General features: G+C 35.1%; 1 protein-coding gene across 2 annotated transcripts; it reads left to right on the top strand.

Moving 5' to 3' along the window:
• Nucleotides 1-1,338: 1,338 nt before the first annotated feature.
• LOC8285409 (nuclear pore complex protein NUP1) lies at nt 1,339-14,095 on the top strand. 2 transcript variants are annotated; one of them, XM_025156538.2, is made up of 9 exons: nt 1,339-1,781; nt 2,325-2,371; nt 3,690-3,805; nt 4,721-4,919; nt 5,136-5,438; nt 5,516-5,608; nt 5,706-6,374; nt 8,337-8,884; nt 12,042-14,095. In XM_025156538.2, exons 1-9 carry the CDS (start codon nt 1,487-1,489, stop codon nt 13,657-13,659), a joined length of 3,888 nt encoding a protein of 1,295 aa, XP_025012306.2. In that variant the 5' UTR covers nt 1,339-1,486; the 3' UTR covers nt 13,660-14,095. The 2 variants fall into 2 exon arrangements, with proteins under 2 accessions (XP_025012306.2, XP_048232058.1); XM_048376101.1 differs by lacking the exons at nt 1,339-1,781; nt 2,325-2,371; nt 3,690-3,805 and having other exon boundaries at nt 4,778-4,919; nt 5,167-5,438.
• The last annotated feature ends 307 nt before the right edge of the window (nt 14,096-14,402 follow it).

Below are 14,402 nucleotides of genomic sequence, written 5' to 3' on the forward strand. Positions count from 1 at the left end.
TATGCTATGATTTCAAAGAGTTTTTCAACATTGCAATCCATTTGAATAAGTACTCCAATTACTTCAAAGTCCACAAAGTTCTTATTTTTATTCTATTTACACTATAGTGAATAAACACTCGTATTGTTTTTATTTTTTCTGTAAAATTTATTTAGAAAAATTTAAAATTAATATATTTCTTATAAATTTTATATTATGTATAAAAGATATTAAAAAAATCTTTTTTGCTTAAAAGTATAACAAACATATATTTTTTTTTGGTTTTCAAATTTGATACTTTCTCAGATAAGATATTATAAATCAATTTGGAAATTCCTCCACGATATACAAGACATTTACTTTATTAATAATTCTTTAGTAAGAAAAGTAATTCAAAATTCAAATAATGTATTTTAGATTCATTTTTTTTTTCAAACGTATACAAAGCATATACTTTTTTTTCTTCAACGTATATCCAACATTTATTTATTTTTCTTCCTTTTCACATTTCCATATTTTTAAATCAACAAAGAATTTTTAAATTATTATTTTTCTATTAATTACTAATATCACAATATCAAACTGAAAATGCAATATTATTTCACAAACTTTAATATGTTTCAAATCCTCCATACATACATTTTTTTCCAAGGACATTCAACACATACCTCTTTTCATGCTGTCAGGTTTTTTTTAATACTTTTTTTAGATTTGGTATTAAAAACACATCTCTAAAGTTTTAAAAATAGTAAAATAATTTTTAAATTTATCGACTAGAATGAAATAATATTTCATAAAAACCAATTCCATATAGTTGAATATAGAGATTTTTTTAAAACAATTCAAAATTTACCTTTTGTTTTTATGTTTGTTTACTAAAAATGACGTTTTAAATGCTGAATTACTTCTAAAATCAATTATGTTAGTCGGTTTTTTTATGTTAATTGATATATGCATATTGTTTTTGATATTTAATATGATAATTTTTTATTTTTTATTAAATTTTTATTATTTTTGTGACTTGTTCTCGACTTTTCTGAAGAAATAAAGATCAGATATTTTTATAAATATATTTTCATATAAAGATATTTTTGACGTTAGAAGCTTTTGCAAGTATTTTTATAAATATTTGATTTGTCTATGGCATTTATGAAAAATATCTAAAATCAAAGAATTATGTTATTCAATTTTTGCTAAAAAATGAATAGAAACCTTTATCCGTAGGCAGGCGCGTTTTTTGTCTGTCATCTTTATAAGAGCAACAGACAGTAATTTTATAATATACATCTATTTTCTTCGAAAGCACATTTTTTATTTTAATACGGGAACAAATACGGTGTCTGTAATTTCTTTTTCCCAATTCTTTGCACCCTCACATTTCTATTTTTTTCTCTCTCTGTCCAATAAATAAACAAAAAACCCTAATAACTGATTCCTTTTCTCGCTCTCTCTCTCTGAAAGAAACTCTCTTTCTCTATATCCACCGTTTGCCCTAATTGGCGGCTCGATGGCGGCGGCTCCACAACGTAACGAGAATCCGTACGAAGACCGAAGTGGTTTTGGCAAGTTTCGAAAGCGTCCCATGCGAAGGGTCTCAACGACGCCGTACGATCGACCGCTAACTGCAATTCGAAACCCTAGCCATGCGACTCACGTGAATAACAATAACAATTGGTTATCGAAGCTAGTGGATCCTGCACAGAGACTTATTACTTCTAGCGCTCATAAGCTTTTCGCTTCTGTTTTTCGAAAACGGTTACCTCCTCCTCCGCCTCCTCCGCCAGAGCAGCCGCCGGAGCCAGGTTAGGTTCGGTTCTCTAGGTTTTTTTTGACGTTGTCTTATTTATTAATTATATATTACTAGTTTTCGTTATGTTATTAATTTGGTGGTTCTTTTTGTGAAATGGTGTTTATTAGGGTTTTAATTCTGGTAAGGGGAAACTGTTTTTTTGTTTATTTTTTCTATTCTTCTGTTTATTGGAGCAATTAATGGTGATTAAGGTCTTGATTATGTCAAATTTATAAATTTGGGCTTTTGTCTTAGAAAAGTGAAGTTTAGCGTTAAAATTTGGAGTAACTGCTTTGTTTCTTTCCTATAGGTGTATTATTTTTGCTTTAGTTGTTGGAGAAGTGAATTTTTTCACTTTTGGTTATGCTTTGATTTAATAGTTTGTATTTAAGCTAACATTGTTTTCTACTTCAATGTATTTAGTGCCTGAATGTTTTGTTGGTAGAAATCCCTTTCGCTGAAAGCTGTTTTTCTTTTCTAAGCAGTTGGCTGGTAGTATTAATGCAATTTTATGTGAAGGAATTTAATTAAACAATGCCTATTGTTTTCTTAATAGAGGCAAATGGGGGAGCATCTGATAAACAGCAGGAAGCGGTTTGTAAAGTAAGTACGAATGGATTTTATGGGTTTATTTTTGTTCTTCTTGATAAGCTCCTGCGTGTTGAATGCTAATGGGATGTAAAATGCCTCTGAAAATGCAATATATTAGGATGGGCGTCTTTAAGATCACTTAATGGGAACAAACAATATATAACTATTTAGATAGCATGTGTAATGAAATGTAGAATGAAATTACTATTATTGCAAATTGAATGCTTATTTGAACTTTTCTTTTTTAGTGAAAGAGAACATGATCTTTGGGATTCCCATACTTGAGGCAGTAGCTTGCAGTAAGGTTTTTCTGGGGAGAAAAACATGTGAGGTTTTCAAGATAATGTGTTATTCTGAATGGCAATTTTTTTTATTTCAATTATTTTCTTAAAAGAAAGATAGAGTGATAATCAAATACATAAATAATTGTTGTTCAAAACTTGAAAGGTTATCCAGAATTTCTTGTAGCATTCACAAGTACATTTTTAGTTGTGCAATATTATTGAGCTTAAATGCATTGGGCAAGGTTAGAGCTTAATTGCACTGGGAAAGAAACAAATTTTGCAATGTTATCAGGTTTACTGTATATCCTGTTACTAACTATGTTTCATATAGACTTGTGAGATAATAAAATGATTATCTACAGTTTGGGATTATAAAATTTTGATATAGTTTTGAATTTAATTTTTGGAACACAATTTCACTTCTAATTTCAACTTGAGATAATCCTACAAGGACTTAATTTAGGAGAGTTTCTCTGGTTTATAAGGTTGCTAATTGCAAGAAATTATGTTATTTTAGCATAAAAAACAACCTGACTTTGATTTAGATGTTTGCATTGTAAGTTCAGTATGAATAGAAGATCATTAGATCATTGATGCTAGAACTGCTTGGCATGTATGTAGTAATACAAGATCAATTGAATTTAATTTTTGGAACCCAAATTTCACTTCTAATTTATTGAACAACTTGAGATAATCCTATAAGGACTTAGGAGAATTTTTCTGGTTTTTAAGGTTGGTAATTACAAGAAATTATGTTATCTTAGCATAAAAAACAACCTGACTTTGATTTAGATGTTTGCATTGTAAGTTCAGTATGAACAGAAGATCATTAGATCATTGATGCTAGAACTGCTTGGCATGTATGTAGTAATGCAAGATCAATTGCAGCTATTTCCTGAATCTTCCAGTACCTCCGATGTTCATTGATAATATTACGTGAACTTGTAATAGTAATTTCATGTCTTTGCTTTACTGTCTATAGTACTGTTATGCTCGGTGAATTTAAGTGAAATTTATTTGCTGTTTACAAATTTTTCCTTATAAAGGATCTACGTGGCATAAAAGGATCAGCAACAAATGATTTTGATTGTCCAGCTAGTAGTTCTGACAAAGGTGGGCTTACTGAACTGGAGCGAATTTTGAAGCAGAAGACATTTACTAGGCAAGTCATTGTAGAGACCTACCCTAATGTCTTCAATTGATATTACTTGTCTCTTGTAAATTACTGCAGTTATGCATCCTCAAAAAAGTGCAATTCTTTAATTTGTGATCTCATAATTCCTTTATCTGCTTTGTTTGTGAATATAAATTATCCTCTGTTGTATTTGGAAAAATTTTTAGAACATGATTAAACTCAAAACATTCCGAGTTATTAATAATAAGGTCTTTGCATTTCCCAGATTGGTTGGGCCCACATAGGCTTGACTTTCTTAGGACTTACTATCACGGCTGGCTAATTGATCAAGCGCCAACTTGATTGCATAAATTAAAGAAAGTGTAGTTTGTGATCAGGTTGGGTTGGGCTCAAGGAAGCCATATCTCATGCTTGTCCTACTTTGGAGGCAGGCCTTTAGTCAGTATGAATGTCGTAACAATATCTCCTGCCTGAATCTGGATATTAATGGTTGGATCTGTTGGGCAGAGCCATAGGCTCATGAGTAGTTCCATTTATAATATTTAATGGCTTGTCCTGACTTTCTATTTATACCTGGTCTACTTGGTAAAGTCTTTATATATGATGTCTGTTGTTGGTTGTTTTATCCACATGGTGATTGCGTATGGACTCTTAGTTGTTGGTGGTTTTATCCCTAGTAAATGCCATAATACTAACATTTTTGTGACTGCTGGACTAGTGATTAAATTTCTAACTTCTTTTAACTGTCAAAAGATCATAGTACTTCTTCATTTTTTTCCTTTTATTAATCTGCTTTATCTGTGTCAATAATGTGTACTTATAATATTACTGGCCCTTCTATATATATATATATATATATATATATATTGAAATTGTTGATTGCATGTTTTGAGCTTGATCTTGTGATGATTGTTAATTTGAATCATTTTGATTTTTGAACAGGTCTGAGATTGATCAATTGACAGCTTTACTGCAATCAAGAACTGTTGAAATACCTGTGGGGACTCGAGAGAATAAATATGAAGTAATCCCTTCAAAAGGGGTGTTATCACATGATAGGAAGGAGGAGTTCCCAAATACTCCAAAGAAAGATAATGGACTTGACAGCCACTGCGTTTCAACTCCAATTGTCAACTCAAGTGTAGGGAAACTTGCCTTTACTTTAATTTTTCTTCTGTTTTGAATACCTGGAAGTGCTTTTGTTGGTTCTTATGATTATCTTGTACCATGGCATAGGTAAATGTGCATCTGTTATAGTTGATTATTTGCAATTGCGTGCAGTCATGCACATGCACTAAAAGGTGGAAATGTTGCACTATGGCTCTTGTTTCACATTCAATGGCTAAAATGTCTTCAGGTTCTTGATGAGGATGTTGCTTCACCTGCAGAGCTTGCAAAAGCTTACATGGGTAGCAGGCCTTCAAAGATATCACCACTAGCGCTAGGTTTGCGCAGTCAGTCTATAGGGGAGGATGCAGTTACACAGATTGATCGACCATTTGCTTCAAAGTCGCCAATCATGTCAATTGTTCCAAGGTCTTCAAGTCGTGTTATGCCTGTTGTAAATGGTTTTGTAACACCAAGATCTCGAGGCCGATCTGCTATATACAGCATGGCTAGAACACCATATTCCAGAGTTCACTCAGCCTCTACCCTCCAGGTTGATATATTAATGCTATTCTTTTTCATAATTGATTTTGGCTTTTGATTATTTATGCAAATATTCTCATTTTTTAGGGTGCTGGAACTGAAAATGATAGTTTTGGTGCACCATCATCATCATCTCAAAGCATCTGGGAGAATAGCAGATCTTCTGGATCTAGACAAGGGGTATTAGCGCTAGTATAAGTCACATTGTTCACGGATTCTAAAATCTTTTTTCTAAGAGGGTGGATATTAACTTGCATTTTTTTGGTTTCTTTTACAGGCTTTAAAGCGAAGGAGTTCAGTTTTGGATAACGATATAGGATCTGTTGGTCCTATTCGCAGAATTCGTCAAAAATCTAACCTCTTACCTTCTTCTGGGACTCTTTCTGTACGTGGAACTGGCGTTGCTTCTAGTGGTGTTCGGCATCCCTTATCAGAGAAGCAAGTTTTAGAAAGTGAAGTATCAATAGGAAATGGGGATAATACTATTCGCAGTTCAGGTATTACATCCGTCCCCTCCAAGTCCAGTGAGATGGCTTCAAAGATATTGCAGCAACTGAATGTTTTAGTGTCATCGAGGGATAAATCACCTACTAAGTTGTCACCATCGATGCTACGTGGTCCAGCTCTTAGAAGCCTGGAGAATGTAGACACTTCAAAGTTCACTGAGGCTGTTCAAGACGATAATAATAAGTTGGATATCAAGCATGATGGATCATTACCTGATTCACGAGATTCTATGTTGCAAAAGCAAGATAAGTTTGAGGAAAATGGTCCAGTTAAGCTTGCTGCTGCTCATGGCAAGTTAGCTTCTGCTTTAAATGGCATGGTATCCACAAGTCTAGTGAAGAATAATGTATCTGATGGCAAAACAGTATCTTCTGGGACTGATCCTGTTGTGCAGTCTACTCCACAAAAGAAGCGCGCTTTCTATATGAGTGCACATGAGGTACATCTCTTTCATATCATTTTATCCATACACCTGATATCATCATAAATGGTTCTGATTGTTACATTATGCCTGTTTGACATTTAGCTCAAAACTATGTATGGACTTATCTAATATTATGGATGTTCTAAAGTGTGGTGTAGTACCATATTTTTTTCTCCTTTCAAATTTTTTTATCAATAATATCGAGGTGATGCTTATTTCAACTATTGCAGTTACTACTATAATGCCATAGTTGTCAAAGGCGTGCCCGAGGCGAGAGGCGCACAAGGCGCAAGCCTTAGGGCTTCAAGCCAAGAAGGGCAGGCGACTTCACTAAGGCAGGCACACGCCTTGGTGCGCCTTGACTTCAATGGTTTTTTTTTTTTTCTTTTAAAATATGAAATAATCTCCGCCCTTCATCATAAGCTTAATGTAGGTTATGTAGGCTTATCCACACCTGATTATCTCTAAAAAAATTAAAAAAGAGAAAGAAAGAAGATTAGGGCAAAAAAAGACATGATCGAGAAAAAGACAACTTTGCCACACAACTTGGACAGCCACCTTAACAGCTCTATCCTTTCTAGAAATTAGTTTCCAAGAGGCTAGGATCTACAACTCAGCTTCAGCTTGAATGAAGGATTGTTTATCTCAACTTCTTTTCCTTTCTTCTTCTCCTCTTTTCTTTTTGCTGTACCTGTAGGCTGTACAGTATCGATGGAAATTGTTTTTTCCTTTTCTCTTCTTTTCTTCTTCTCCTCTTCTTTTACTCCTACTCTCTTTCAAGTTTCATCTATACTAAAATAGTGCCATTATAAGGCTGAAATTATGATTTGGCATGTAGTAGGACTGAGACCATAATTTTAGACTTGTAGTAGTAAGTTAGTAATGGAAGATGCTTTAGGATTTCTACTACTACCCTAGGATTTCTAGTTATTTATAAGACTATTTTTTACTTTTATTTTCTCTTGTTAATATATCCTTTTATTGTTTGTTAAATGCCTCTTGAACATGATTGTCATGATTTTTTTATTTCTTTTCTTTGGTTGTGTTAAGTTTTTTATTTTATGCATTTGTTGTGTTATGAGTCTTAGTTTTATTCTACTTTTTGCGCCTCACTTCAGTCAGGCGGCGTGCGCCTCACTTCAGTCAGGCGGCGTGCGCCTTGCCTTGCGCCTCAGGCACCAAGAGCCTTTATCGCCTTTGTGCGCTTTTCGCCTTTAACAACTATGTATAATGCCAAAACAAGTTCTGTTTAGTCTCTTATCTTCTATCCCTCCCTTACTCATTAGTAGTGAAGTGACTTTATTTGTCTCTAATTTTCTATGAACTCATGGTCAATTTGTGCATGCAATATAAAATATTCATTTTGCTGTAGGCTGACCAATGGTCTTGAACCCCTGTAAAGTTACTAATTTTATAGCATGGAAAAGGAAATTCAGAAATGGATATGAGCAAACAGCATTCAGAAATTATAGGCAATGGAAATTTGGGGGAAGTGTGTAAATATTGAACATTTTAGGGTTTGTAAATGTTAATTTGATATAATAATTTGAAAACACCATTCACTTGAGTAAATATCGCCATAAGAATAACAGATAATGAATTAAGTGGGCACATCAATGTTCAACTGTCAAAGTATTAAAACAGAATAGTATTATAGATCTTTCTTAATTGCAAAATGTTGTTTAAAACACAACTATTTTTTCAATTTTGGAAAATTACAGAAATGACCTGAAGATTTTCCATAATGTGGGAATGTTATGAATGCGGAAACATTATCATGGGAGTTTATATGCTTCATATGTTACAAATAAAGGCAGCTAGGAAAATTGTTTCTATACTAATTCAAGGATTGATGTGAAGTCTCCAACTTCGCTGTTTGGAAAGAGATGACATTATTTTTATCTATTTTTTGTTACTATTTCGGTTGTCATTTAATTTCCAGCAATATCATAATAACATTATGGCTCTCTTTTGTAGGATTTTCTGGAGCTTGATGATGATGACCAATCTGAGAAGACTGTATCTGATGCATTGCCCGTCGAGAAAGAGAAGCTGGATACCACTTTGGCTGAAAATAAGACTAGTACTGCAAAAGCCATTACATTGGAGAAGCCTGCCACTTCTTTGCAAGCCAAATCTCATGCAATTTCTATGCGGAACCAAACACCTCCGGTACTTCCTGATGGGTTTGTGGTTTCTGAAAAGGCCAGCACATTTACAGACAAAGCTGCATCTTTGCCTAGTCTTTCTGTCCAGCATCCAATGGAAAACAAGAAGCCATCTGTATCTGTAACATCTGATAGAGCTTCGTCAGCAAAGGAATCAAATGCTGCTCCTTCCTTATTTCGCTTTGAGGATAAAGTTTCCCCTAAGGAACCAAATGGATTTCCTTCATCTAATTTCAGTTCTAAAACAGAAAGCGCAGTGCCACAGTTGACATTTACGTCTACTTCACCAGCTGTGACAAACTCCATGAGCTTAAGATTTGACACGTCTTCGGACCATAAATCAGGAATTTCAAGCAGGTTGGTATGCTTGTCTAAACTTCTTTTGCATGAGTTTCATGGTAATTTGAGGATTTATATTAACTATTATTGTCTAATCGTTTTGAGCATTTTAGATTACTGTGTTTATCTCAAAAATGGAGAATGAGGTCATTCACTTGTAGTATCGGGATATTATTAAATTATGGATTTCTCTTTTATTAAGACACTGTATTTCTTGTTACCTTTCTGTTCTATTCAACTAGGCTTTTCAATGAACAGCAATATCTGCTGCTCTTTTTCTTTTTTCTCAACAAAAACCTATGGTTCTGGATGCATTTTTATATTTCTGCTTTTTTTTTTTTCTCTTTCCCTTGAAAGGTGTGTTTTCTGTCTAATTATGCATTAATTGTTATCTTATACTTCTTCAAAGAAAATATTTATTATTTATATTTTTGTAATACTTCCAATTTAACTGCTATTTTTGTCTTTCCAACTACTTTTCACTCTTTTATTCTCAAATCCTGCTACTATTTCATGAGCAACCAACATTAAGAATGCAAGACTCTGCATTAATTTTTTTTTTTTTGTTTAACTCTAGAGGAGAACAATATATTCGCAATAGTATTTTGAAGTGTGCTCTTCCCACTTATGAATACTCCCATAAATTCCAGAAAAGAAAATTACTTGCTGTGGAGTTGACCTTTAATAGATGTGATTAAAGATTATTCTTGAGCCACATGATAAAAATAGTCATTGGATCTCACCGCATGAATTACAAGTTTAGGTCTTTGTCTAAGACACAGTATCTATTAATACAGCAGTTTACCATATACTGAATACTATTTGGGTACCTTCTAAAAATGCTTAAAATTCTATTCCCAAAACAGAGCCTATTGCTCCTTACTGCACGAGGTTCTCTGATTTCCTATGCATTAGCAAGTTCTTTTACTATTTCATAATACGTGTATGGCACCATAATTGTCAAAGGCGCGCTTGAGGCGAGAGGCGCAAGCCTTAGGGCCTCAAGCCAAGAAAAGCAGGTGACTTCACTAAGGCGCACGCCTTGACTTCAATTATTTTTTTTTTCTTTAAAATATGAAATAATCTCGGCCCTTCATCATAAGCTTAATATAGGTTATGTAGGTTACACACACCTGATTATCTCTAAAAAAATAAAAGAAATAGAAGAAGAAGATTAGGGCAAAAAAAAGACATGATCGAGAAAAAGAAAAGAAGACTTCGCCACACAACTTTGACAGCCACCTTAACAGCTCTATCCCTTTTGGAAATTAGTTTCCAAGAGTTTAGGATCTACAACTCAGCTTCAGCTTGCATTAATGATTGTTTATCTCAACTTCTTTTTTTTTTTTTCCTTTCTTCTTTTCCTCTTCTCCTTTTGCTATACCTGTAGGGTGTACTGTACTGATTGAAATTGTTTTTTCCTTTTCTCTTCTTTCCTTCTTCTCTTCTTTTCCTCCTACTCTGTTTCAAGCTTCATCTATGTTAAAATAGTGCCATTACAGGGCATGTAGGAGAGTAGGACTAAGACCATAATTGTAGACTTATAAGTAAATTAGTAATGGAAGATGCTTTAGGATTTCTATTTACTTATAAGACTATATTTTACTTTTATTTTCTCTTTTGAACATATCCTTTTATTGTTTGTTAAATGCCTCTTGAATATGATTGTCATGAATTTTTTTATATTTCTTTTCGTTGGTTGTGTTAAGCTTTTTATTTTATGCATTTTGAGTCTTAGTTTTATTTTATTTTATTTTTTGCGTCTCGCTTCAGTTAGGCGCGCCTCGCCTTGCGCCTTGCGCACCAAGAGCCTTTATCGCCTTTGTGCGCTTTTCGCCTTTAACAACTATGTATAGCGCATAGTTTATTTAAAGACCGGCGCTTGAGGAATACACATGCAACTATTGTTGTGTCTGTTGTTTTTAGATAATATATATTTATATATTCTTTAATAGAAATGATGCGATTAGTACTTAATTCAACTTGGCCTCAATCCTTGTACCGTTTCGGGTTGGCTAGCTTCATAATTTCTTTTCCAGTCAGCTTGGTTTGGAGTGATATCTTTAGAGAGGTCTGGCACTACTAGGTACCATAGTTGTCAAAGGCGCGCCTGAGGCGAGAGGCGCAAGCCTTAGCGCCTCAAGCCAAGAAAGGCAGGTGATTTCACTAAGGCACACGCCTTGTGCACCTCAGACCTAAGGCGAGGCGCAAGCGAGGTGCGCCTTTGTAATATTTTGACTTTTAGGTGTTTTTTTTCTTCTTTTAAGACATAAAATGATCTCAGCCCTTCATCATAGACTTAATATAGAATATTTAGGCTTCCCACACCTAATTATCTCCAAATTTAAAAAAAAAAAATGGAAGAAAGAAGATTAGGGAAGAAAGACATCAAGAAAAAGAAGAGAAGAGTCCATAATTATAGACTTATAATAAATTAGTAATGGAAGATGCTTTAGGATTTCTATTATTCTAGGACTTCTAGTTATTTATAAGACTATGTTTTACTTTTATCATCTCTTTTGAACATGTCTTTTTATTGTTTGTTAAATGCCTCTTGAACATGATTGTCATAATTTTTTTATTTCTTTTCTTTGGTTGTGTGTTATGTTTTTTATTTTATGCATGGGTTGTGTTATGGGTCCTAGTTTTATTTTATTTTATCTTTTGCGCCTCGGCACTAAGAGCCCTTATCGCCTTGGTGCGCCTTTCGCCTTTAACAACTATGCTAGATACTTGCTACTATTATATATGTTATCTTAGTGCAATCATGTTCATCTTTTCCCTTGTGACTTTGATATATAAAAATTTGGACCTGGTGAGATAGTTGGCCTGTGATGAATGGTTAGTTACACATAATAGTAATGTTTTTTTTTTTTATTTTTCAAGTTTAAATTATTACAATTAGCATAATAGTGTTGTCTTGTGATGGATCTCTAGTGTTCTGTATAATGTTTGAGGGATTTCTGGTTTTGTTGAATGTCATACATTGGAAGGCTGATCTTGTTGAACAACTGTTATACTTTTAGTTTGGTTTGTTTTATTTGTTACTGTGCTATGGTTTTGACCATTTCACTCCCCTTTCCTTATCACTCATCTGATTATCAGCATATTTTGTTTCATAGTCCATTTTTTGGTTATGCAACCTTATTGAACTTTTCTGCTACCTACTTTGCAGCTTTGTTTTTGGTGCTGGTGATGCAACAAAGTCTCTGACAAAAGAACAAGAATCAGATAAACCTGCTGATACGAACAATTTGAAGGATGGAGTTGTCTTCAATTCAACTGAAACTGTGTCATCTGCTGTATCAATGTTATCACCAGCTGCCAGTGCATTCTCATTTGGCTTGGCCCACAATGATTCAAATGTAAATGGTTCTCTTGCATCTATCCCTTCATTTTCTTCCCCTGGTCCAGCTCTAGCTTCTCAAAATGATTCTGGCCAAAATATTCTTAGCAGCTCAACCAATCTTGCTCTTAACAGCAGTAGCAATACCAATATTATCAGTGCTACAACTGCAAACATAAATAGTGGCGACCTCTCTTTATCAGCTTCAGCACCTTCCTTTGTGTCTGCACCGGTTTTGAAATTTGGTGCCCCTGTGGTTCCATCAACTTCGACCTCATCGATGTCACCAATTACTGGCGTAGAATCAACAGAATCCAAGAATGAAACAAGCTTTAGCAATCTAACAAATGTTACTTTTGGCAGCGCATCCTCTCCAATTACTAGCACTGGGGGCAGTCTGTTGAGTGTCCCATCCTCGGCAATGAAGAGTACAGGAAGTAGCTTATTTTGTGTTGCGTCCTCTGCTGTTGCAATTAGCGACACATCCTCCGCTATTATGACCACAGGCAGTACTTTCAATTTCAGTGCTGGAGCGAGTACTTCAGCTGCTGCTGTTACTACTGGTTTTAATCCTTTTAGTGCCGCTAATACTCAGACATCTGCAGCTGGTGCTGTTTTTTCAACTTCTACTCAGAGCATGCCCACTCAATTTGGTTCAACTGCATTATCTCCTTTTGGGTTTAGTGGGAGTACGGCCTTTTCATCTGGAAGTTCCTTGTTTAGTTCTTCAAGTTCGAGTGGTAAACTGTTCGGTTCGGGTACTACTTTTGGATCAACCTCCTCTACTTCGGAGGCCAACCCTGTTAGCTCCACCACTACTACTACACCAGTGTTTGGTTCTAATTGGCCAACAACTAAATCTCCCACGTTTGGTTCCTCCAATTCTGCATCTTCCTCTACTGCGTTTGTGTTTGGAGCATCCTCAGCTTCTAATGCTGTAGCTAGCACCACATCTGTGATGTTTGGATCATCTCCTAGCGGTTCATCTGGTTCTGTTTTTAACTTCGGCTCGGCTGCTTCAGCTACCCAATTGCAGCCTGCATTTGCTAGCCCAAGTTCCGCCTCCACCTTTGGTTCATCTCCTGGTAATAATGATCAAATGAACATGGAGGACAGCATGGCTGAGGACACAGTTCAGGCAACGTCTACGGTTCCTGTATTTGGTCAACAATCAACTGCACCTCCATCGTCTGGCTTTGTATTTGGTTCTACAGCTCCAACAGGAGGTAATCAATTTGTCTCTACACCTACAGTTCCAGCAGCAACGAATCCTTTTCAATTTGGAGGCCAGTCAAATCTGGCAGCACCACAGAACCAGCCTCCCTTTCAGGCTTCTGGTAGTCTAGAGTTTAATGCTGGAGGGAGCTTCTCATTGGGCACTAATGGTGGTGACAAGTCCAATAGAAAGTTTATCAGAGTAAACAGAAAAACCCAGCGGAAGAAGTGAAAATTAAGCATCAAGAGAAGCTGCTTCTTTGGCTACAGGCTCCCGATTGTTGCATTGAATACACAAATAATTATAGTATGATGAGAGATTTAACAGCTTGAACGCAATGCTGTCAGTCACCTCAGATTATTTGGTGATGATACAGGTAAATCCGCCTTTCTCAGGGCTCTGGAAATGTGCTCTGATTCTGTTTGCTATTTCAGATTTTCCTTTGGGACCAATTTGATCATCACAAGGCGGAGAAAGGTTGTCACAATTTTGTACCAGTTTTTCTTAGCAAATCTAAGAGTATTTGTGCTGTATCAGTGGTAGCTTATAGGATCCTATGGTTGGGCAAATTTGCTATTTAGCATGTTCTCTGTACTTGTCATATGTAATGTAACATAAACAGGAATTGATGTGAATTTGCTTAAGAAAACATCTTTATTGGTTGCAAGGATGTGCTAATCTGAGTGATCCGTTCTTCATTGCCAGGAAAATTTTTAGGATGAAGTGACCGCCAACCTGATTTAGGCTATGGGTCACATAAGTTAAAACGGATTGATCCTATGCTAGTAATTGTTAATGGATTAGAGCTTAACTCGTTAAAGTTAACAGCAATCCCTTAATAGACTGGTTCATTTCAAGTTTGATTGAACCTTTGCATCCAACTTTTTGTAACTTTCGGCTGTTTCTTTCTCCTTTGTTGTCACTGTGCTCCGTTGGTAGTTATTCTTTCCTTTTGCGTGGATATAAGTGGTGAA

This window comes from Ricinus communis, chromosome 6 (genome assembly GCF_019578655.1).
Source record: "Ricinus communis isolate WT05 ecotype wild-type chromosome 6, ASM1957865v1, whole genome shotgun sequence".
NCBI classification, from domain to species: Eukaryota; Viridiplantae; Streptophyta; class Magnoliopsida; order Malpighiales; family Euphorbiaceae; genus Ricinus; species Ricinus communis.

Bases quoted from the DNA above. Each gene is read 5' to 3' on its own strand.
- LOC8285409 (XM_025156538.2), top strand. From the start codon at position 1,487: ATGGCGGCGGCTCCACAACGTAACGAGAATCCGTACGAAGACCGAAGT. The intron at 1,782-2,324 runs GTTAGGTTCGGT...TTTTCTTAATAG, and splicing joins AGAGCAGCCGCCGGAGCCAG to AGGCAAATGGGGGAGCATCT. The intron at 5,439-5,515 runs GTTGATATATTA...CTCATTTTTTAG, and splicing joins ACTCAGCCTCTACCCTCCAG to GGTGCTGGAACTGAAAATGA.